At 40.0% G+C, this 25,614-nt stretch overlaps 1 protein-coding gene across 2 annotated transcripts in view; it reads right to left on the reverse strand.

Annotated features, from left to right (window-relative positions):
• SYT2 (synaptotagmin 2) overlaps positions 1–25,614 on the reverse strand; it is a 1,145,572-nt gene that overhangs the window by 26,612 nt on the left and 1,093,346 nt on the right. For both annotated transcript variants that reach the window (XM_044076513.1, XM_044076514.1), the window contains one exon: positions 14,962–15,129. In XM_044076513.1, coding sequence (XP_043932448.1) covers positions 14,962–15,129 — 168 coding nt within the window. The remainder of the gene's footprint in view (positions 1–14,961; positions 15,130–25,614) is intronic.

Genomic DNA, 25,614 nt, shown 5'->3' on the forward strand with positions numbered 1-25,614 from the left:
AAGTGAAGTCTACTCTTACAATTCCCCCTTAGACTCCTAAACAGGGATCTATTTTTGTAGTTACTTTAAAATATGAAATATAAAATGAAAACACAGGCCTGACTGTACATTATTGGGTCAGTGCAAGGTCTATTTAACTAACTGCATTTATGGTGGTTTTATTAAAATATAACAATTGTCTCTAAGATTACTGAACTGGGATTTACTTCTGTAATTACTTTATAAACTGATTAATATAGTCTGCAAAGATTACTGTACTGATTACTAGAACTAATATAACAACTAAAAATTAATTCATCCTTATCTGGTAATTAAACTTGCAATTTTAATTTTGACCACTATGTGTCACTTGAGCATTATATATCTATTAATTATGTGAAAATCTTTTGATGTCTCAGTCTTAACTATTGGGCAAGTCTTTAATGTGTTTTAACTGGTATTAAGTATCTCATGTAGCAATTTGGAAACTCTCTTTTTACACCTATAATATATGTCTGTTGAAGTATAATTACCATATACTGTATTAACTTGTTTCTGTAAATCTTAAACTAGATTTGTTACTAATAATCCTGTCCATTTACCGTTCTAATTTTTATGTTCTGTAGTACGTCTGCCATTTAAATTTGTGTCAAATATCCTGTAAAATATCTATGTGCTGTAATAGAACTACATTTACTAAAATCTGTGCTTTCTGCATTTCAGATCTATACCATTTCATATCCTGTCAGTGTCTTTTTAACTTTTTGTCTAATCTACAATAATTATTATGTAATGTGCACTGCATTCTGTAACAAATTAACACATTAAGCCTGATTTGTCATGCTTCGAGTATATTGAATATATATTACTACTTATTTTTAGATAACTTACCTTGATAAATCTGTTACAAATAATTCTGTCACTTTACCATTGAAACTAATGACTGAATATCTTATCCAGATTCTTACAACAGTGAGTCACCATTGACACAACTGGAGTTAAAGTAAGTCCAAAACCCCATAGCAGTCTTGCAAATCTACAGCTGTCCATCACGTGTATTTTACAGAGTAGCAGTGTTCATTTTTAACATCACTTCAGAAAATCTACAGTAAAATCTCAAAGAGCTTCAGACTCTTCAAGCTACCAGTGTAAAGGACATTATCCAGTTAACAGCAACGTATCTGAAAACTTCACCAACTTGTCCAAAGCAGGATCCAGTTAACAGTTGTACTGTTTCATTGGTGAGATGGCAGAAAACGTTTTCAGAAGTGCTGAGGATGGTAATGTGGAAAAGGACCCAGATGATGTGGCAGCAGAGAATGCAGTAGTTAAAACTTATGCAGCAGTGACAGAAAGTTAAAGAGGAAAGCAGCAACAAACTGAGAAGATGTCTGGTTTTGTGGTAACAGATAATGCAGTAACTAAAATACATGCAGCAGTGTCAGCAGGCACAAAAGGACAGCAGCAATAAACTCTAAGTAAAACTGTTTTTAAAAAGAAGAGAAGGCCAGCAGTGAGAATAAAAACAAAACATTACACTGCAATAGACAGATATTATGTACAGGACAATTTGGTACATATTTTGGGTTTTAAAACTCAATAAATTTGATCTTTTATACGTATTGGGACTGAGACTTTTTGTGACTGAACATTTGAAACAGATGGACTGATGATGACATTTCTGATATCGTGTAACAAAAGAAGGGCCTTTATCCGTGGAACAATTATTTTTCTGGTAGTAACTTAAATGTTAAAAATGTTACTTTGTAGTTAAAAGCTGATGAAGGGAATGTTAAAAAATGCATGCAGGGTTTGTGTGAAACTATTGATAATACTGTGAAAGCTAGAGATGAAAAAAAAAAATTAAAGAATGCAGGGTGGAAACTGGAAGTTGTTTTGAAATGTGAAAAAAACATGGTGGAACACTTGTCAAGTGTTATGTTTATGGCTGGTTAAAGTGGGGCATTAAGACATGCTGACCAGCCTAAATCATGTTTTTTTGTAGAGACATTTCTCATTTAACTAATGATTGTAACAAGGTATAATGTAATCAGTGTGGGAAGAAAGGGACACACAGCAAGAAGGGGTGTTTCTGAATGCAAATCATGTAAAACAGGGACACTTTTTGATAGATTAAGAGCAAACAATAAGTAATGAAAAATAAGGGGAAAGAGAAGAAAGCATACATGAGGATGGACAAGAAGAAGCTGGGGGAGAGGGGTGAACTAGGTGAAGAAGAAACTGTAGAAGAAGAAGAAAAAATATGGAGGAAAAAATGGAAAGAGAGCATGCATGCAAGAAGAGAGGTCAGGAGAAGGGATTGAGGTTAATATTTTTTTTTAAGTTCTACCAAGTGAAAAATCTGTTTGAGGAGCAAGAATTATTTGTACATAAACATAGGGAGCATTTTTCAATTGGGGAAAGAGTAAAAATATGTAAACAAAAATAAAAAAAAAATATTTCCCCTAAATGTAAAAAGAAGGAAAAGCAGCAATTTTAGAACAGTTTCAGTAAATGCGAACAGTATTATTAGCACTGTAAAAAAGGAGAAGGACACTGTTATGGTATGCTAAATATGACTTGAATGTTATTCTGTTAGAGGATGTAAGTTTCCTGACAAGTGAAGAAAGACTGTAAACAGAAAAATTGTGGGGTGGAAATATAATACAGAACTTTAGGAAATAAATGTGGTTCTGGAGTGGCTACAGTGTAAACACAGTGAAAATACTAGATGTAACATGGGTAATGATGGGAAGGGTAACTGTTGTGAATGTGAAGTAGACAGAACAAGTGTGTAGAATTACAGCATTATATAAATCAGGCCCCAGTGGCCTAACGAATAAGCACAGGCCTTCTAAACCAGGGATTGTGTATATAAATCCCATCAGGATGATATAATCTGGGTGGGTTTGGCATAATGGTTGAGGTCTTCATCTCATAGACACAATGTACAGAATTAAATCCATACCTCATTTTACTGGCTAGGCTTAAAATTTCCTTTCAGGGCAGTTATCCTAATATTCATACATGAACCTATGAACCTATATGAATATATAACTAGCAAGGAAAGAGAGAATCTGTTTTATCAAATATTAGACTGTAGGGGTTAACATGAAAATTATAATTGCAGAGGACTTTAATTGTGATTTAAGGAGAAATGTAAAAAGAAAGGGAAAGATGTAAAAAATGCACAGGAATTGATAAAATGTGGTAAATTAGTTGTGTGGAGCAAACAGCAATGGATCTATAGAAGGGGGGATCTGAAAATTATTATTTTGTATTAGTGGAAGGTTTGGAGTTAGCAGATGGTGATACCAGTATTTTTGCCATACGCAGATGTTGTAGATGTAGTTGCTAACAGCAAAATATGGATGAGCGGTAGTGGTGGTTTCTCTTAATGGACATTTAAAGGAAATAAAAATGACCTTCAATAAGGATAAAATTAAGGAGTTGGATGATTTGATAAAAATTGGATATGTGCACATTTTAATGAATGAAGTATCGTTGATAGAGATAAACCTTGAGTAAAATGATGTAGTTATAATTCAATGGAAGGGGGTTGATAAAAGAAATATAAGAAATATGTCTTCTGTGGAGGATGTACAGATTAGCATTCAGGAAAAATGTTTATTGGTGAATTTGTATTAATGGAAAGAATAGCATATTGTTTTTTTCTTTCATATGGGTTTCAAGTGGAGTTACTAAATCCAGCTGTTTGCTTTGTTTTTTTAAACTTGTATAAACTACTAAAGAGGTAAAAATGGAGAATGGAAAATTAATAATGAGAATGTTTAAATGTAAGTACAAAAAGTTCTGAGAGATGATGAAAATAAGAAAAGGAGAAAAAGAATATGCAAATGAAGAAATTAAAAGTTATAAAGTAAAAAAAAAAATACTAACTTGGAAAATAAAAATTGATGATATAGAGAAAGATAGAAGAATACGATGAAGCAATATTCTAAACATCTATGGGAAAATTTACCAGAGTAAGTGATTAAGCCATTAAAGTAAGGAAAACAGTTGCACCAAGATAATGGGGTGTCAGGATTTCCTATGGAGACTGGTAATAAATAAGTTATCAGTAAAGAGGAATATGTCTTATAAAAATAAGTTGAAGGAATGTGTTTATTTTGTTGGGAGGGAGAGACAACAGATTTTTTTTTTGAAATGTAAAAGAGTGGTGAAACTCTGGGAAAAATGCGTACATACAATTTATTTGGGAATGTTAATGACATAAACAATATAGGTATGAATATGATTATGTATGGATATTATAAGAATAAGGAGAAAGAATATGCAAGAAGGACATATAAGACTTTATGTTATGTGGAATGAAATACTGGATGAAATTTTGTTTAATGGAAAATGGATTTTGGCAAATATATTGCAGAAAATCAGTTTATGGTTGTAGAAGAAGGAGTGGGGGTCAGTTATTCAAGAATAGCAATGAGGATGTTATACAAAGAAGAATGATAAATAGTAAAAAATCGAAACGTATATATATGTATGTGCCAATAAATATGTATTTTGGAAATATATAAATAATGTTTTTATGTTGTGTTAAATAAAGGACTGCTTCTTTTTTCGATAGGTGCTGTAGGATATTTTAGATCCACCCAAGATAGTCCAACTCAAGCAGAATCCTTGGCTTAATCATATCTTTTAAATGTAAAAAGCTAGGCTTCAGTATCATCATCTGTGTCTGGCAGTTGGCACAGATGGTTAAATTTGTGAGCTGTAGTTCCTGTGGTATAGGGTTTCATTCCCTCAGCCTACTGTGTGACATTTTAACTAGACATTGTTCTTGGGTTGCCCCTAAAAAGAGACTATGTGTCTAGTGGTCTACCTAGTTAAATTATTATTATATCTATTCTGTTTGGTCAGATAGTCTATGTTCATAATGACTCTCTTATGCTTTGCCTAAATACGAAAGCCACCAAGCCATAGAATTATACCAACATATCAACATTTAAAAGACGCGTGTAGTCATCATTACAAATGCACTAAACATTTGAGAATAGGGAGGAGCAGCAAGTCGAATTTTTATAGCCTTTTTTAAAGGGTTGGCATTAAGATCTCCACTACTGCTGTCCTCAGATTAACTGTTTTTTCTCTCATCCCAGCACCTGACAACATGCACAACTCCTGCACTGTTGGCAGACACATCACTCATGGAACTACACATGCATACCAAACTCCTCCACTACTTGTTTCTTTCCTGTCACTTGCATAGTTTAGATTTCAGTCCTTATGTTTACCATAGTCAGCTTTCTTGTTTGATGCCTAAGACGTTAAAGCCTTTTAAGTATTCCTGCAACTGCTAGATCACAAGCCAGAATCTACACTGCAATGTCTATTTTGTATTGACAAGGACCATGAAGTCACATTCTGCTGTAAATGCCAGCATTTCAACCAAACCACTTGGTGAAGGAAGACGGAGAAGTTAGAGGTACCTCTGACCTCACACAAAATAATGTCATTTAAGGGTGCCTAGTACATGGACCAGAAAATAGGCCCATCACATGTCTCCCAGATTGGCACCAATGCATTAACAGAGGGAGAAGGCACAGAAGGCTGCATAGCGTTTACACCATCTTCTAGGTAACTTCACCTTTGAAGTGGTTTTGCATGTTATCAGCTTCTCCTCAGCTAATGAAGGGTCAAGCTCATGCTTGTTAATCATTAATAACAAGATGTCTGAGAGAGAGAGAGATAGAGAGAGAGAGAGAGAGAGATGCATACCAGTAACCACCTCAGTGGTTGCAACTTCTTCCACTCTCAAGTGCCAGAATGTTTTTGCACTCTGCCTGCACCCATGGAGCATTCTCTCAAATCTCTGGAACAGAGTTAGTGATAACACTCAAGACCAAGGACCCTTCTTCTCAGCATCCCCTTCAATAAGTCCAACAGGACTAGCAGGACCAACTTGGGGGTGGGGGGTCCTGAGTTCTACTATTCTAGGGCCTGCAGGACAAACCTAAAAAATGAATGAACAGCAGCTGTTCAGCATCTGCTGGAATGTGTCATTACTGGTGTATGACTACATCTTCATGGAACATGGTGTTATGTCACTGTCAGACTTCATGTTCAGCATCTGCTGGAACGTGTCATTACTGGTGTATGACTACATCTTCATGGAACATTGTGTTATGTCACTGTCAGACTTCGTGTTCAGCATCTGCTGGAACCTGTCATTACTGGTGTATGACTACATCTTCATGGAACATGGTGTTATGTCACTGTCAGACTTCATGTTCAGCATCTGCTGGAACGTGTCATTACTGGTGTATGACTACATCTTCATGGAACACTGTGTTATGTCACTGTCAGACTTCGTGTTCAGCATCTGCTGGAACGTGTCATTACTGGTGTATGACTACATCTTCATGGAACATTGTGTTATGTCACTGTCAGACTTCATGTTCAGCATCTGCTGGAACGTGTCATTACTGGTGTATGACTACATCTTCATGGAACATGGTGTTATGTCACTGTCAGACTTCATGTTCAGCATCTGCTGGAACGTGTCATTACTGGTGTATGACTACATCTTCATGGAACATGGTGTTATGTCACTGTCAGACTTCGTGTTCATCATCTGCTGGAACATGTCATTACTGGTGTATGACTACATCTTCATGGAACATGGTGTTATGTCACTGTCAGACTTCGTGTTCAGCATCTGCTGGAACATGTCATTACTGGTGTATGACTACATCTTCATGGAACATTGTGTTATGTCACTGTCAGACTTCATGTTCAGCATCTGCTGGAACGTGTCATTACTGGTGTATGACTACATCTTCATGGAACATGGTGTTATGTCACTGTCAGACTTCGTGTTCAGCATCTGCTGGAACCTGTCATTATTGGTGTATGACTACATCTTCATGGAACATTGTGTTATGTCACTGTCAGACTTCATGTTCAGCATCTGCTGGAACGTGTCATTACTGGTGTATGACTACATCTTCATGGAACATTGTGTTATGTCACTGTCAGACTTCATGTTCAGCATCTGCTGGAACGTGTCATTACTGGTGTATGACTACATCTTCATGGAACATGGTGTTATGTCACTGTCAGACTTCGTGTTCATCATCTGCTGGAACATGTCATTACTGGTGTATGACTACATCTTCATGGAACATGGTGTTATGTCACTGTCAGACTTCGTGTTCAGCATCTGCTGGAACATGTCATTACTGGTGTATGACTACATCTTCATGGAACATGGTGTTATGTCACTGTCAGACTTCATGTTCAGCATCTGCTGGAACGTGTCATTACTGGTGTATGACTACATCTTCATGGAACATGGTGTTATGTCACTGTCAGACTTCGTGTTCAGCATCTGCTGGAACATGTCATTACTGGTGTATGACTACATCTTCATGGAACACTGTGTTATGTCACTGTCAGACTTCGTGTTCAGCATCTGCTGGAACGTGTCATTACTGGTGTATGACTACATCTTCATGGAACATTGTGTTATGTCACTGTCAGACTTCGTGTTCAGCATCTGCTGGAACCTGTCATTACTGGTGTATGACTACATCTTCATGGAACATGGTGTTATGTCACTGTCAGACTTCATGTTCAGCATCTGCTGGAACATGTCATTACTGGTGTATGACTACATCTTCATGGAACATGGTTTTATGTCACTGTCAGACTTTGTGTTCAGCATCTGCTGGAACATGTCATTACTGGTGTATGACTACATCTTCATGGAACATTGTGTTATGTCACTGTCAGACTTTGTGTTCAGCATCTGCTGGAACATGTCATTACTGGTGTATGACTACATCTTCATGGAACACTGTGTTATGTCACTGTCAGACTTTGTGTTCAGCATCTGCTGGAACCTGTCATTATTGGTGTATGACTACATCTTCATGGAACATTGTGTTATGTCACTGTCAGACTTCATGTTCAGCATCTGCTGGAACGTGTCATTACTGGTGTATGACTACATCTTCATGGAACATTGTGTTATGTCACTGTCAGACTTTGTGTTCAGCATCTGCTGGAACGTGTCATTACTGGTGTATGACTACATCTTCATGGAACATGGTGTTATGTCACTGTCAGACTTCGTGCAGGCTTTTCCAGCCCTAGCACCACTTCTGGTAAACACGTCTCTAGGTGCTGCTTCCTGCCATCCAACATTCACTGCTTTTCTATTGCACACTTGATGGTATGTGTATCTGTCCTACAACAAGGTCAGGGCAGATCTAGCCTTTCACTTTGTGTTCTGGAAAGGAAACTCAATAAGGCCTGTAGATTCATTTCTGATATGGACAATGAGACTTCCCCTCTTTATAGTTCCCATCCACCATGTGACTCATCTTTTGCTGAAAATGTCTCAGCATTCTGACTGATGAAATCTTATTTCATTTGCTTGTGGCACTCTTATGCACCCACACAAAGGGACTGACCTCAAAGGTATTATGTAGAAATGTCTGGCTTCTTCATCTGTTGCTCAATAGATGATCAGTGTCTTCATCAGGCTCACACCACAATGGAGTGATATCCTTAACCATACTAGGGCAGACTCCAGCATTATCTCACTGGTACTGGATAGGTGTAAAAAAACACAGTAACTTTCCACCTTACTAGCTGATTTCGACTCCAAGGGTTTGAAGTCAGAGTGAGTAAGAGACTGTTATCATGTACACTGGGGTTTAGATTTATCAGCTCTTTGTCTCACAGCTCTGTTCCCAGTTGTATCAGGCAGTAGAGAATCTGGTAGATGTTCCTGAGTCAGGGATTAGCTGGTTAAAACTCTCATGCATCTCTTGCAGTGGGCTTTCATGTATCCTACTGTAATTTTGAATACATCAATCCCATGGATAAAGGAGCAAGCTCAGCTACCTCTGCAGGATGATGTAGCTGAAGCTATCCTCATTTAAGGATGAGCTTAGGCAGGCTATTTTGGATCTGGTTGAGGACCAAAAAAGAAGCCTCAGGGTTGACCAAGGTGGAGGGTCTCTGTGATGCCTGTTGGGGTCCTCCCTTTTCTTTCATGTAACAGCAAGTCTACAGTGTAAATCTTGAATCTGCAGTAATATGATAAATCCAAGACAGAATCCAGTCAAGGACCATGTCGTTACAAGAGCAAGGCCACTTTGCAGTGACTGGTGAGGTGTCACTTATTCCAGTATCAGATCCTTGTTGCCAGATTTGCAGTGACAGATTATCACCAATCGCACAATCTTATAGCAGAACTTGCTACAGCCCCTGAGATAGAAGCTTCCCTAATGGACTGAGTAGCCCTACTTTGACTACTCCACAGCACAGGAAAAATTAGTGGGAAAGGTACATACTCCTCCTGCTCAGGTCACATGACCAGCCTGTGGTGTGTTACATAAACAGTCAGGATGCATATGTTCATACCCCTCTGTAAACAGGTAATTCATGCCTGTCATTGTGCCATTGACAAAAAATTAATCTTAATGACTGTTCACATCCCTGAGAACCAGATTTGCTGGTAGAAACACTAAGCCATACTTCCAGTCTTCTGGAACTGAAGATTTGGGAATGCTGTCTCATTAGGGTCTTTCAATGATCACTGTGTTTGCCACTCAGAAGAATGCCTTCCTCTCCCTTTTCTGCTCCATATCGTGGACCAAGTGTTGATGACAGTTTAGGGTCCCTCTCTTTCTCTCTCTCTGTCTCCCTATTTTCTTCCTACTGTTTCTTCACCCTTTGCAGGAAAGAGTGCAATATGCCTTTCCTCCATTAAATCTGATTCCAAACCTTAATGTGTAATTTAGGGGTCTAGGATATATGGCCGAAAATCCATTTGGCCAAAACTTTCTGACATAGGGTCCAAATCGCAGAAAATCCATTTGGCCAAAAATCCATTTGGCCGAAAACACTAATGACAGTGTATATGCTCTGTACCCCACTGTAGTGCGATCTCGGAGTGAGAATATTAAAGTAGGGGGGTATAGGGGGTGAAGCCCCCCCACCTACTTAGGTTTAGAACTACTTCCTGATAGTATGACTAGCAACTAGACAATATTAAATAATGGCAGACATAACTAAACTGAACTGGGTTAGGGGATACGCCCCCCCACACCCCTTAATTTATTATTCTCACTCCAAGATTGCACTACAGTGGGGAACAGGGCATATACACTGTCATTAGTGTTTTCGGCCAAATGGATTTTCGGCCATATATCCTAGACCCGAAATTTAGACACGAAATACCAAGGTCTCTTCCTTATCCCATTATGATAGCCAAGAAGAGTATAGTTTGGTTGGCAGTGACTTACTGCACCTTAAACCCTGGGTTCCATGTTGGACCTCTTGCTTCCACTTAACTTTCCATCTAGTTTCTAGATCTTAAGAAAGCTACCATGAAGCTTTTTTACTCATCAGATCTATTCTGCTAAGGAAGTGGTCACAGAAGTATCCCAGCTTGCCTCAAATGTTCACCTTGACCTAATTTAAACACCTGCTTGACTTGAGTCTCTGTTATTCCATTGTCAACATGCATATCTCTAGCATTCCTGCACATCATGATGTAGTAGAAGACACAACAGCTGCCCAGCACTGATTTGTTAAGAAGTTCCTTAAAGAAGTTCCACATTGCCCACTGCCTTTGAAAGCCCTTTTGTCCCCTTGTTACTGTAAATTCATGACTCACAGACTGTTCCACCTCCATTTCAAAATGCTTGGGTCAGATGTGATGAAGTTTCCTTCTTGGAAGATGCTTTTCTTGGTAGCCATTACCTCTTCTCAATGAATCCCAAATCTTTAGGCTATTAGTTGTAGGGTGTCATAGTTGGTCTTTCACAAGAATCATATGTTACATAGAGCTAATACATGTTTCCTCCCAAAGATGGTGTGACAGGTCCCTGCTCTGAGCCAGCAATCAAAGAGACTCGATCTTTACCACCGACTCCAGTGAGGGATGGTCACAAAGGTGGATTCACACAGTATTTTCAGATGCAGCTCCCTGTACCAAGCACAATTTCCCTTAAGAGCACATAGGGAGCATGCTCCAGTCCTGGGGCTGGACTCTCCTTCTCTCTCCAGACCCACACAAAACTTCACACTGACCTCTTTGGAGCTCTGTGTCCCTGTTCCCAGTAACTGACACACACACTTGGATATTTGAGTTTTACACACACACATACACACCTGGGAAAAGCTGGCACAGATTTAATAGCTGTGCCCCTTTCTGCCCAGACTCTGAGGTAATCAAACTGCCACCAGTCAGCTACCTTAAGGCTCTTACAAAGGGTTCCCAATTATACTGTGTAGAATTATTACAAATACAAATGGTAGAGTGTGACCAAAGTGGCAAGGCTTTCAGGAGTGGCCACAGTGTTACTAAAAGAAGGTGTTAAAACTATTCTCAAAATAACCAGCCACAATGAAAGGTATTAAAAATATTTAATGATAAATAATAAAACGGAAAATAGGAGAATACTGAATACAATAAGCAACAGAGTTTCAACCACAGAGATATAAAAATAATACAGTTGGATAGTTTCTCACAGATGTAGAAAACAATACTAAGCTATTCTCACTAAATGTCCCTAACTAAAGAATTACTGTTCTCTGATTGCTTACTAAAGCAAGACAGGATGATGTGTGCTGAGTGTCTTACCACAGCAAAAACCAGATGATGTTTGTCTTATTGTGAGAATGTGTGAGATACATATCCTGTCAAACATATTTCCTGTCAGGTTCGGTTCTAAAGTACTGCTGTGAGAGTTCCAAAGAAACCAGATGCTGGTTAGAGGATGACATCACCTCTGGTTACTTGACTCTGGTACAATACACATACAGAACTTTGCTAAGATCTGTGACAGCATCTGAATGCTATAACACAATTTCAAACATTCCACCCTTCCAGGGTTCTCTGATAAACATACACATTTGATCAGTTACAACAATACAACCTAATATACATGCATATATTCTATCTGTCCAGTAGGACCTACTGTTGATGCATTTTTAACACAAGTTGTTGTTTGTCTTTCTGCTTTTCCCAGTAAGGGGTCACCACAGCGGAACTCTGGTCCGCTAATGATTGGCAGTAGATTTTTACGAAATGCCAAGGTGCCAGCTCGACGCCCAACCTTCAATGAAGGCATGCCCATTTATGCACACATGACTTTCGAATGCTACCCAACTGCGGGAAGGACATGCAGACTCCACACAGAAGGCACTCCCAAGCCCAGCCGAGAATCAAACAGGAGAACGTCTTGCTGTGAGGTAACAATGCTACCGCCATACCACCGTGGCATTTGGAAAATGCATTTTTAACACAAGTAACTTTACAAATATATTTTTAAGTCAACATCTGTACAAATCAGTGTGACAGTCAAATAACATAAAATTCTTTACAAAGCTCCAACTACCTATGCTGGCATATGTACACATGTACTGCCCTACTCTCCCTGGCACAGATGGCACTACCCCATAGCATCACAGATGGTGTTAGAAATGTCCTTATACAAGGTGTTTTATCTTTGTTTTCTTTCTGGGGGAAGAACCCAAGAGAGAAAGAACCTTTCATATCAGAACTAGCATAGCTATTACCTGACCAGGGTGCATAACTTCAGGAATTGGAGCAGCTGTTAATCTCCTTTGCTCCAAAAAAATAACACTTGCAGTAGTTTTAGCAAATACATTCCAAATGCATTGTTTTTTATATCAGCTGCTATCCTATAGATGAAAAAAGATGCTGTTGTATAAAATGCCACTACAGCTACCTTCCCTGCTTACCTCAAGAATGTCTGCAGTACTGCCATTTGTGCCATGGCCAGTTGGTCACTGGTTTATACCTTCACCAAGGATTACTGTTACCTTTTAGTCTGTGACTCCAGGAGGTGGCCCTTCTTTGGCACTTCAGAGTTTTCAGTCTTCTGAGTTCATATATTTTATTCTTTTTCTGGCTGCAGACCCCTGGCAAAGTATACTTCCAATAGTTATACATTAGAGAAGATCCCCAAAGTGAGATTTAACTGCTACATCTCCCTGTATCTAGGCAGTGTCTCTACCAGGTGGCTACAGATGGAGCTGCATGTAACTCATACTAGTATTTCTATGTACTTATGTGTTGTGTTTTTCTTCTCTGTTCTACATTGTACTTTTTTTGTAGAAGGGGCTCTTCCTGAGTAGTACAGGGCCACAGTGGTACTACAGCTGTAATTTTCAGTAGAAGGGGGTCTGACTGAGTAGTGCAGGGCCACAGCAATCCTGCACCTATGTTTTTTTTTCAGTAGAAGGGGGTCTGACTGAGTAGTACAGGGCCTCAGTACACTCTCCTAGCCTGAAATATGTTAACATATCATAGAGTGCACTAGTAAAGGTCATGTGTGGCTGTAAGTGTAGGGATAAACAGAACAAAAAATAGCCAAGCTGAGGCTAGCAAACACAAAGTCCCAACAGTTTATCCCTAGGGGCAGCCCTCTCTCACATCACCTGATATAACAAGTACATACTTGTTATGTTTCAGTCTGATAGTGAGACCTAAAATGTAATAGTTCATGTCCAGTTATCATAAACAGTCGAGTACTGGCTCTCTGGGCAGACAGATAAAGTGTTGATTGTTGCCAGATGACCAGGGATGAAGTAACATCTTGGGCATAGGCAGAGCTGGAGAGAGGGGTGGGAATCGGAAGTCAGCAGTGAATTCCTCCATGTGAAGAGAGGGATCAGCCTCAACTGATTAGCTCCTAGCAGAGGCAGGAAACTCAGTAAGCAGCAAATCTGTCAAAGACGTACACATCCACCAATATGTGTACAGTACAGTACAGTGCAGTACAATACAACACAGTACAGTACAGTACAGCATAGTACAGTACAGCACAGTATAGTACAGTACAATACAGCACAGAACAGTACAGCACAACAGATGACAGGACAATACACAGCACAGTACAGTAGCCACATTTGACAAGTCCACAAGAGCATACAGAAGCCTCAGGGTAGCATGATACTGGGAGAGAAAATTGACATCAGACTACAAGGACCAGCACATAGGCCAGAGGAAGTCTAAACCAAACCTTGTGGCTGACTGGATGGATGGCCTCCTTACAGTTTGGGTCTTACTACTAAGAAGATGGCTCACTGCTCATAAGCTAATTTCCAGTGGATTTGAGAAACCCTCTTCTCAAGATTACACGAAACACAAGCAACCCAAAAGTGACATGAAATGACTGAGCAGTGAAACATATGAGGAGTGATGATGGCCAGCAGACAACAAAAAGCACAAAGTCAAAGAAAACACTCAAGAATAGTGTGCCCAGTTACTGTACAATTACATCCTATAGGCACCATATGCATACTAGCTAGTATACAATGAATGCAGCTTACTGAAATTCTCCCAAACAGAGCTGTAAGTAGGGTGCGGTGACACGGGGCAGCCGTCCAGGACACAAGGTTTTGGGGACATGTTCAGCAAGTGCTGATAGTGTGGGAGCACAGTAACTCCATTGATTTATGAAGCTGCAAAGATATCATGGCTTCATAAATGAATGCAGATACTGCATTTGCCATATGTGGTCACAGACAGTCATGAGTGGAGTAGAGATTTTTTTTTTTTGTTTCTCAACTTGAGAAGACCTTTTTGTTTCCTCAGCTATGACCTGATCAGGATAACAGGCACAAAATGACCTGGCTGTGTTTCTGCACCCAAAGATAGAGGGTCTAACTTTATCCTTTGTGAGTAACCTGCACTCAGCAAATAATTACCAGAGGTTCAAGGGAAAGGGTCACATCATCTCCATGTTCTAATGTAAAAACAGCCTAGAGAACTGGAATATGGTTGATAAAAACATATTTTCTGCACTACTGAGAATTGCAGTTGCTTGTCCTTTTCATCATTTTTCTGCTATCATCCCCCCTAGTCACCTGCTCTTTGTTTTTTGTTTCTCCCTTTTCTTCAACATTATCGCATTCTGCAGCTTCAGTACTCTACACCTTTACTCAGAGAGTTAATTATTCAAATTGTACCTCCTCTTTCTCTGCACTCTGAAGGTCTCGCCATTCTTCAATGGGCTGTCCCAAGTCGACTGTGTTCATGGGCAGCTTCACCTCTCCAATGATGTCATGCTTAGAAAATCGGTCAAAGTCATAAATGGCCATTACCAAGGTCTTGCCTCCAAGTTCCTGATAAGGCACCTGTTAAAGTCAAACAGAAAACAAAATTAAGAGTTATTTTATTTACATTTGTTAACTGGGTAGTGTCCGACTGGGCCAGTAGCCCATTTTCAGTGGAGACCTGGGGAGAAAAGCTCCAGTAACAAAACCAATTTGTAACAAGTAAGACATACAGCAGACAAGAAAAGAAAACAAATATGCTAACTAAAACAATTAGCAGAATTAATTAAGTAACAAACATAGAGCATAGCATAAAAACAGAGGTATTGAGTAACTGAGTAATCAAATATTGGTCAGATAGCAAAACAAACAAACATAGAGCATAGTATAAAACAGACATATTGACATCACTGAGTAATCACATATCTGTCAGACAGCAAACCAAAACAGTTTGAAAACACTCGAGATAGGTGTAAGCTGGTTAAAGGTGCTGGAGATGGTTGTTAAGAAATAGGAGAGATGAATTATCTAGGAGAATTATAGGAGCAGAGCCAGCTGTTGTTGAGATATTCTTTTATTTCTTTTAAACTTTAAAGAATACATGCTTGGATTGTTCTGGATGTCCTGAGGAAGAACATTCCAGGTGTTTGCTATTTTACTGGAATATAGAAAGTCACCATGATAGTTGTGAAACTGGGTAACTTTTAGCAATAAGCTGTTAGAAGACTTGAGGGACCTACTGTTGAGATTTGGTTGGACCAGGTTAGAAAGAGCAGGGCATTTACTGGAGTTGTGAATTATTTTGTGGGTAAAGGTAAGTTAGTTTAGTATTAACAGGTTGGGAAGTTCCAGCCAGTTTAGTTGATTAAGAGCAGAACAATGGTGAACTTTATGTGAATGACTAGCGGCAAACTTGGCCAGTTTAGTTGATTAAGAGCAGAACAATGGTGAGCTTTATGTGGATGACTAGTGGCAAACTTAGCCAGTTAAGTTGATTAAGAGCAGAGCAATGGTGAGCTTTATGTGGATGATTAGGAGAAAACTTAGATATTTTTTATAGCAGGACTCAAGGTTACTAACGTCAGCCTTATGTATGTTGGTGAAAATGTGTGAGCAGTAGAGGAGGGTAGAAAGTAAGTGAAATCTTGACATGGCTAGTCTGGCTTGGTGTGTTCGGTAAGGTTTGGCCCTATCGAGAGCGCCTAGTGTGGCATGGACTTTTTTGATTGTTAGGGAAATACGTATATCAAATTTTAGCCTGTCATCTGTTGTGACCCCTAGGAGCTTGGTTTGATTTGTATGCTCAATTTTGGTTCCATTTGAGGAGTGAATAGAGAGAGGTAGTGGGTTGGTCTTCAAAGTTTTCTTTGTGAAAATCATTAACTCAGTCTTGTTTGGGTGTAGAATGAGTTTATGGTTGGACAGGTAAGTTTCAATGTCCTGGAATTATTTTTGCATTTTGAACTGAAGTTCTTGGGGGAAGGGGCAGAACAGAAAAGAGAGGAATTGCCTGCATATTGTATAATTGTGGCAAGTTTAGTTGCTGAATCTAGATTGTTGGTAAATATGACAAAGAGGAGGGGGCCAAGTATGGATACTTTGGGTACACTGGCAGATACTGGTAGAAGTGGAGAGAGATTATTCTCCCATTTTGTAGCCTGTTCGATGGTATAGGTTTAGATCCATTAGAAACGAATGGAAAGCAAAACATCTGGGTAAGAGACGATGGAAGAGTATATATTGTATATGCATGTGTGTTTGTGCCTGTATGTATGTTGTATTATATCAAGTAGGAATTAAGCATACTAAAAAAAAACAAAGTAAAGAAGGTCAATGAGTATTTGATGTTTGGGTTAGTGAGCTTTTCATGGCAGTTGGATACTAAAATAAACTATGGAAGAAAGTTACAGAGTACAAATGGTGTCTCTGTCACGTCTTAGAAGTAGGAGAACCATGTGTCTTGAATTAAGGGGTGATAAAGCAGTGCTGAGGTCCATTAAGGAGGTCTATGGCAGTACTGGGCAGAATAGGGATGGGTGTGGAAGGACTTAGATAAATTAGGGAGGGGTCATGCAGTACATATATGAATAAAGATGTGGGTAGGCTGTACTGGGATACATTAAGTAGGGATAGGGAGTACGGAGATGAGCTAAGGAGGCAGGGGAAAATACTGGGATGAGTTAAAGAAGGGGATAGGAAAGTTTGGAGGTAATTAAAGGAATGCTGAGCAGTAGTTAGATGAATAAAAGAAGGAGAGAAGCAAGTAAAATGATGAATTAAGTAGGTGGTGAGGTAGAACTAGGATCGATTAAGTGCTTTTGAAGAACACTGAACCCAACTAGTCTCTCTTTATCAGTGGAAAAAATATGGCACTAGCCTAATTTCCTTATCAGTGAGTGGTCCATTGATAGCCTTCACCATATGGTTGAATATTTCCTTCATTATTTATTTATTTATTTATTTATTTGCCATTTGTTAACTGTATTGGTCTGGCTGGGCAGATGCCCTTTTTCAGCATAGACCTGAGGTGAAAAGCTCCATTACAGCAATGATTTTTTTATACAATAAAATTAAGTACTTAATCAAGCAATCATAAAAAAATAGGTTAATTTTATACAATGTATGAAGAGAGAGAAAAATTCAACATAGATATAATCTATTATGACCCATATAAACACAGATTCAACATGAGAATAATCATTTGGATGGGAAATTTGCTAACCTACGTGTAAGTGTAGTGAAGAATATAGTTACCAGGAAAGAGGGGTCCAGGTACTAGGGAAAAGAAAAAGTAGGGGTACAGAGTGTAGGGAAAAGAAAAAGAAGGGGTACAGCATGTAGGGAAGAGAAAAAGGAGGGGTACAAAGTGTAGGGTAAAGAAAAAGGAGGGGCACAAAGTGTAGGGAAAAGAAAAGGGAGGAGTACAGAGTGGAGGGAAAAGAAAAAGGAGGGGTACAGCATGTAGGGAAGAGAAAAAGGAGGGGTACAAAGTGTAGGGTAAAGAAAAAGGAGGGGTACAGAGTGTAGGGAAAGGAAAAAGGAGGGGTACAGAGTGTAGGAAAAGGAAAAAGGAGGGGTACAAAGTGTAGGGAAGAGAAAAAAGAGGGGTACAGATTGTATGGAAAAGAAAAAGGAGGGGTACAGAGTGTAGGGAAAGGAAAAAGGAAGGGTACAGAGTGTAGGGAAAAGAAAAAGGAGGGGTACAGAGTGTATGGAAAAGAAAAAGGAGGGGTACAGAGTGTAGGGAAAGGAAAAGGAGGGGGTACAGAGTGTAGGGAAAAGAAAAAGGAGGGGTACAGAGTGTAGGGAAAGGAAAAGGAGGGGGTACAGAGTGTAGGGAAAAGAAAAAGGAGGGGTACAGAGTGTATGGAAAAGAAAAAGGAGGGGTACAGAGTGTAGGGAAGACAAAAAGGAGGGGTACAGAGTGTAGGGAAAAGAAAAAGGAGGGGTACAGCGTGTAGGGAAAAGAAAAAGGAGTGGTACAGCGTGTAGGGAAGAGAAAAAGGATGGGTACAGAGTATAGGGAAGAGAAAAGGAGGGGTGCAGCATGTAGGGAAGAGAAAAATGAGGGGTACAGAGTGTAGGGAAAAGAAAAAGGAGGGGTACAGGGTGTAGGGAAGAGAAAAAGGATGGGTACAGAGTGTAGGGAAAAGAAAAAGAAGGGGTACAGTGTGTAGGAGGAGGGAGAGATAAGAAGTGAAGATAGGACTATAGTGGAGGGAAAAAGTCAAAGAGCAGGAAAACCTACGAAACAAGTAGGCATGGGTATCTGTAAAGACATAGTGGTAGAAGAAAAGGGGGGGAGATAAGGTAGAGTGGGTAGAGTTCAAGTAGGATTCTTAGAGGGGCAGTTCCAGGAGTTAAGCAGATGTTCCTTTATAGCGAGTTTGAAGTTGCAAGGGTTTTGGATGGTTCTGATATGGAGAGGACGTTGTTTCCAATAGGAGCTAACTGAGTGGCTATATAGAATTTTTCCTATAGATTTATTTGGTTTTGTGATTTGAAGGAGGTGCTGGTCGGAGTACGAAGTTCCCGGTTGGGGGTGTAAGGAGAGATGAGGGTTGCTACAGATGGACAGGATGTGGGTTGTTGGAGGATAGTATGAGGTAGAATGAGCTGATTATGGAGTTCTAACCAATGGTGTTTTTGTAAGGAGAGGCATTGATGTGAGTGATAGGGGAGATTTCTGGCAAATCTAGCAATTTTGTTATAGGTAAGCTTGAATTTGGTAGACAGATTTTTTTTTAAGGTTAGTGAAGACAGGGGCGGCGTATATTAGGGTAGGCAGTAGGTAGGCTTGAGCTAGAGACAGTTTATATTCTTGTGTTAAGAATTTTTTATTTCTACAGAGCAGTCCTAGTTTTTGGTGCGTCTTCTTGATACAGTTATTGATGTGGATGTCAAATTTAAGTTCATAATCTATAAAAACTCTGAGAAGTTTAGTGTAAGATTCTACCTTAATAGTAGTATTGTTTAGAGAAGAGACTGAGAAGGAGGCTTTGAGGTGTTGGAGGGGTGTGGGGAGGAAGAGTAGTTTTGTTTTATTGGGGTTAAGTAGGAGTTGGTTAGTTGTGAGCCATCTTTCAACTGAGGAGAGGGTGTCCTGAGTAAGAGACAGCAGGTGGCATATACTGTCAGAGGTGGTGATGAGGGTGGAGTCATCGGCATACTGTATAAGTGTGGAGAGGGGGCAGGATTGGTAGATATTATTAGTAAAGACGTTAAATAACCCAGCTACTGGGGATGCACAAGACAGTGCATTTCTTCGTGCCGGTCCCAAGCCCGCATAAATGGGGAGGGTTACGTCGGGAACAGCATCCGGTGTAAAACCTCTGCCAAATGACATATGCGGACAACAATACAGATTTCCATACTGGATCAGTCGAAGCCCGGGTTAACAACAACCATCAGCAGTACTATTAGCCAACAGGGTGCTGGCGGAAATTGGGCTACTGTTGGCCTAAGGAAAAGAAGAGGGGAAGGCATGCCCAAAGGCAGGAAGAGAGGAGGAAGGTTAGGAGTGTGGTAGTGAGGGTAGGAACTTTGAATGTTGGCAATATGACTGGTATAGGGAGAGAGCTAGCTGATATGATGGAGAGAAGGAAGGTTGATATATTGTGCGTGCAAGAGACCAGATGGAAGGGAAGTAAGGCCAGGTGTATAGGAGGTGGGTTCAAATTGTTCTATCATGGTGTGGATGGCAGGAGAAATGAGGTAGGGGTTATCCTGAAGGAACAGTATGCCAAAAGTGTTTTGGAGGTGAAAAGAATGTCGGATAGAGTGATGTTTATGAAGCTGGAAATTGATGGTGTAATGATGAATGTTGTTAGTGCATATGCTCTGCAAGTTGGGTGTGAGATGGATGAGAAAGAAAAATTTTGGAGTTGGATGAAGTGGTGGTGACTGTACCCAAGGATGAGAGACTGGTGATTGGAGTGGATTTCAATGGGCATGTTGGTGAAGGGAAAAGAGGGGATGAGGAAGTGATGGGTAGGTATGGTGTTAAGGAGAAGAATGCAGAAGGTCAGATGACAGAGGATTGTGTGAAAAGGATGGACATGGCTGTGGTGAATACGTATTTTAAGAAGAGGGATGAGCATAGGGTGACGTACAAGAGTGGAGGAAGATGCACACAGGTGGATTATATGTTATGTAGGAAGGCCAGTCTGAAGGAGACTGGAGACTGTAAAGTGGTGACAAAGGAAAGTGTAGTTAGGCAGCATAGGATGGTGGTCTGTAGGATGACGTTGGTGATCAAGAAGAGGAGGAGGAGTGTGAGGGCAGCACCAAGGATTAAATGGTGGAAGTTGAAAGAGGGTGATTGTGAGGTGGAGTTCAGGGAAGAGTTAAGACAGGCACTAGGAGGCAGTTAAGAGTTATCAAATAGCTGGGTATCTACAGCAGAACTGGTAAGGGAGACAACTAGAACAGTGCTTGCTGTGGCATCTGGACAGATGAAGGAGGTCAAGGAGACCTGATGGTGGAATGAGAAAGTACAGGAGAGTATACAGAGGAAGAGGCTGGTGAAGAAGTGGGATTGTCAAAGTGATGAAGAAAGTAGACAGGAGTATAAGGAGATGAGGCGCATGGCAAAGAGAGAGGAGGCAAAGGCTAAGGGTAAGGCATATGGAGAGTTGTATGAAAGGTTGGACACTAAAGAGGAAGAAAAGGACCTGTACCGATTAGCCTGACAGAGGGACCGAGATGGGAAAGATGTGCAGCAGGTAAGGGTGATAAAGGATAGTGAGGGAAACATACTCACAAGTGAGGAGAGTGTGTTGAGCAGATGGAAAGAGTACTTTGAGGGGCTGATGAATGAAGAGAATGAGAGAGAGAGAAAGTTGGATGATGTAGGGATAGTGAATCAGGAAGTGAAACAGATTAGCAAGGAGGAAGTAAGGACAGCTATGAAGAGAATGAAGAATGGAAAAGCTGTTGGTCCAGATGACATCCCAGTGGAAGCATGGAGGTGCTTAGGAGAAATGGCAGTGGAGTTTTTAACCAGATTGTTTAATGAAATCTTGGAAAGTCAGAGGATGCCTGAAGAGTGGAGAAAAAGTGTTTTGGTACCTATATTTAAGAATAAGGGTGATTTGCAGAGCTGTAGTAACTACAGAGGGATAAAACTGATCAGTCACAGCATGAAGTTATGGGAAAGAGTAGTGGAAGCTAAGAAGGGAGGTGATGATTAGTGATCAACAATATGGTTTTATGCCGGGAAAGAGCACTACAGATGTGATGTTTGTTCTGAGAGTGTTGATGGAGAAATATAGAGCAGGTAAGAAAGAGTTGCATTGTGTCTTTGTGGACTTAGAGAAAGCATATGACAGGGTGCCTAGATAGGAGTTGTGGTATTGTATGAGGAAGTCAGGAGTGGCAGAGAAGTATGTAAGAGTGGTACAGGATATGTACGAGGGTAGTGTGACAGTGGTGAGGTCTGCAGTGGTAGTGATGGATGCGTTTAAGGTGGAGGTGGGATTACATCAAGGATCAGCTCTGAGCCCTTTCTTATTTGCAGTGGTGATGGACAGGTTGACAGAAAAGATCAGACAGGAGGCCCCATGGGCTATGATGTTTGCAGATGACATTGTGATCTGTAGTGAGAGTTGGGACCAGGTTGAGGAGACCCTGGATAGGTGGAAATATGCCCTAGAGAGGAGAGGAATGAAGGTCAGCAGGACTAAGGCAGAATATATGAGTGTGAATGAGAGGGAGGATAGAGGAATAGTAAGGATGCAGGGAGTAGAGTTGGTGAAGGTGGTTGAGTTTAAGTACTTGGGATCAACAGTTCAGCGTAATGGTGAGTGTGGAAGAGAGGTGAAGAAGAGAGTACAGGCAGGGTGGAATGGGTGGAGAAGAGTGTCAGGAGTGATTTGTGACAGACGGGTACCAGTAAGAGTGAAAGGGAAGGTCTACAAGAGGGTTGTGAGACCAGCTATGTTATATGGGTTGGAGACGGTGGCAGTGACAAAAAGGCAAGAGTCAGAGCTGGATGTGGCAGAGTTAAAGATGTTAAGATTTGCACTGGGTGTGACAAGGATGGACAGGATTAGGAATCGGTATAGTACAGGGTAAGCTTAGGTTGGATGGTTTGGAGATAAAGCCAGAGAGACGAAACTGCATTGATTTGGACATGTGCTGAGGAGGGATGCTGGATATATTGGTAAAAGGATGCTAAGGATGGACCTGTCAGGTAAGAGGAAAAGAGGATGGCCTACGATAAGTTTTATGGATATGGTGAGAGAGGACATGCAGGTGGCTGGTGTGACAGAGCAAGATGCAGAGGACAGGAAGAAATGGAAACAGATGATCCGTTGTAGCGACCCCTAATGGGAACAGCCGAAAGAGAAGAAGAAGAGTAGTTAAGATGTTAAATAGCAGTGGGTCCAGGATGGCGCCTTGGGTCACACCAGTTTGGACAGGGAGGAGAGGTGAAGTTGCAGAGAGCCATTTGACTGATTGAGCTCTATTTGATAGGTATGAAGAGAACCAGGATAGAGTAGAGATAGAGAGTGAAGGAGGAAAGCTTGGAGAGAAGGAGGTTGTGGGACACAGTGGTCAAACACTTTAGACAGGTCAAGGAAGAGGCATGATACTAGTTTGCTACTATTAAGAGATGTAGAGACTGAGTGAAGGATAGTATTGCTGTAGTTTACTATATTGTGATCAGAAACCGTGTTGTGTTGGGGTGAAGAGATTTTCCTGAATGAGGTATGAGATGAGTGGCTTGTGTACACACTTTTACAGAATCTTAGAAAGAGGGGATAGAATAGCAATAGGCCTGAAATTTGAGGGGTCAGTTGAGTTGCCTCCTTTATGTAAGGGTATAATATAGGACATTTTCCAGATATTAGGGACAGAATTTTCTTGAACTGACCTTTTGATAAGTATGGAGACTGGGTAGGTGACAGAAGGGGCGGTGAGTTTAAGATGCAGAAGAGGCACGTCATCAACAGAGGAGGAGCAGGGTTTTAGTTTGTAAAGTAGAGATCTGATGATGGAGGTAGGGTCAGACTTGATAGAGAAAGGAGTTTTGTGGGAGGAGGGTGAGGAGTGTCAAGGCAGGTATCTGTGTTTGGTTTAATTAGGTTTTGTATGGTGTTAATGAAGAAGGAGTTCAGAAGAGTGGCAGTTTCTAGTGGAGAGCTGTTAGGGGATGGGTTAGGAGGGGCTGGGTTCCCTGGGTGTAAGTGTTTGTTGACAGTACTCCAGAATATTTTGGGGTTTGAGTGGAGACGTTTTTGTGGGTCAGGATAAATGGATTTTTTGTCAAGAGTGACATGTTTTTTTTTTTTGCAGTGTTTCATAATTTCCTATAGTTTTGGAGACTAGAAGGGGTTTTGAGTTTATTTCAGACTTTCCATGCTTTGTATCTCTTTTGCATGATGGAGAGAGTTTATTTGCTTATCCAGGGAGCATAATTGGATTTAACACAAATCTTTCTGATAGGGGCCAGAGAGATGAGGGTATTAAGGAAGATGTTTTTGAATTTAAGGATGGCTTCTTTGAGTGGGAGGTTGAATAGGAAATACCAATATGTATTGCATTGTAATGTGCATTTCATGGCACAACCACCCTATACTGTGCTATTCCAGTTTACGTCAGCAGACTTGTGTTATAGCTTGTGAATTGGTTAACTTCTTAAATAAATCATTAGTCCTTTACAAGTAGTCTAGGGAACCATGTCATTTTTATTCATAAGACCCATCACCACTAGTAATAACTTATTTGCCAGTCAGAACAGGTGATATGCAACTGCTGTTGTAAATGTGACTTTATTGTGAAAGTATTACCTCATCATTTCATGAAAATAAGTGACAAGACTCACAGAAAATTGTGAATATAGTTTTCTACTGTAATCATCAAAAGTCAGTAAAGTGTCAGTAATGTTAATTGCAATATTGTCTTGAAAAAATACAATATTTTCTAGGAAACCCTTAAAATATAATCAAGGAAACTGATACTAAAATATGTTGTGCTGAGGGAGTTCCAAGATGGCTGCACACTGATAAACAGCTTAACTTCAGCACTACCAGTGTGAAAACAAAAACGGAGACAGGAGACCCATTGAAACTGTTTTCTGGGTAAAATTCAGATACTAGTTAGAAAGTACACTGCCTAAATGCCAGCAAAGAAGAAATTTAGATAACCTGAAAGAAAATCAAACATAAAATGTGAAGAGTAAACGCTGACTGGGAAGGATTTTGCAGCTGTTCAGCAAAAAGTAGTTAAAGCTTCAGCTCTGGTTCAAGAGTTGGCTTCCAGAAATTTAGAAGAAAAAATAAATCAAATGTACTCAGAAGTGATTAAAATAAATGAAACACTGAAGGAATATATCGACTAAAATGTCAAAAGACTGGAAAAAATAGAAGAAGCTTTTACTAGCTGTAAAGATGAACTGATAAAACTTCAAAAATCAGATGAAATGAAGAAAAAACTGGCTGAGTATGAGACTTCTCAAGAAGAGATGTTTCAAAAAGAAGTACAGTTAGAAGACTAAACACATATTGAAAACCTGAGGTTTTCTACTGTACCAGATAAACTAGAAGGAATTTACTATATTAATTTTATAGCAGCACAAGTAAGCAAGTGGAGTGGTGTTCCACAGCAGGATTTGTTAAATGAAAGGGCCCATCGAGTGTATGCTCCAAACCTGGACATGAGAAAGCAGCTAAAACCTATATTAGTAAAGATGCAATCATGCCAGCAGAAACAGTTGATCCAGTGAAAACAGTGGCAGAAGAGAAAAGTATTAAAAACTGGAGACAGCAGAGTGTTTGTGGAAAATGAATATAGGACCACAGGGGACTACTCAATGTACATCAGGCAGAAGTGAAGCAAATTTAACCCAGCAATCAAGGAATGTTAAGAGTCAGGTGTGAGAGTCATGCTACTGTACCCAACTGTCTTCAGAATATTTTTTTCCTGGATGATCAAAGACATTTTTGACGCTGAACAAACAAAGGAGTAAACAAACAAGTTTATCCAACAAAAAGAGAATTTGTTTTTCATTCTTCTAGCAGTAAAGCTCATACAGAGACTTTTGCTAATTAATTTTTTTCCAAT

The sequence above is a fragment of the Protopterus annectens genome, chromosome 7.part0 (assembly GCF_019279795.1).
Source record: "Protopterus annectens isolate FY-2018-M chromosome 7.part0, PAN1.0, whole genome shotgun sequence".
In the NCBI taxonomy this organism is placed as follows: Eukaryota; Metazoa; Chordata; order Ceratodontiformes; family Protopteridae; genus Protopterus; species Protopterus annectens.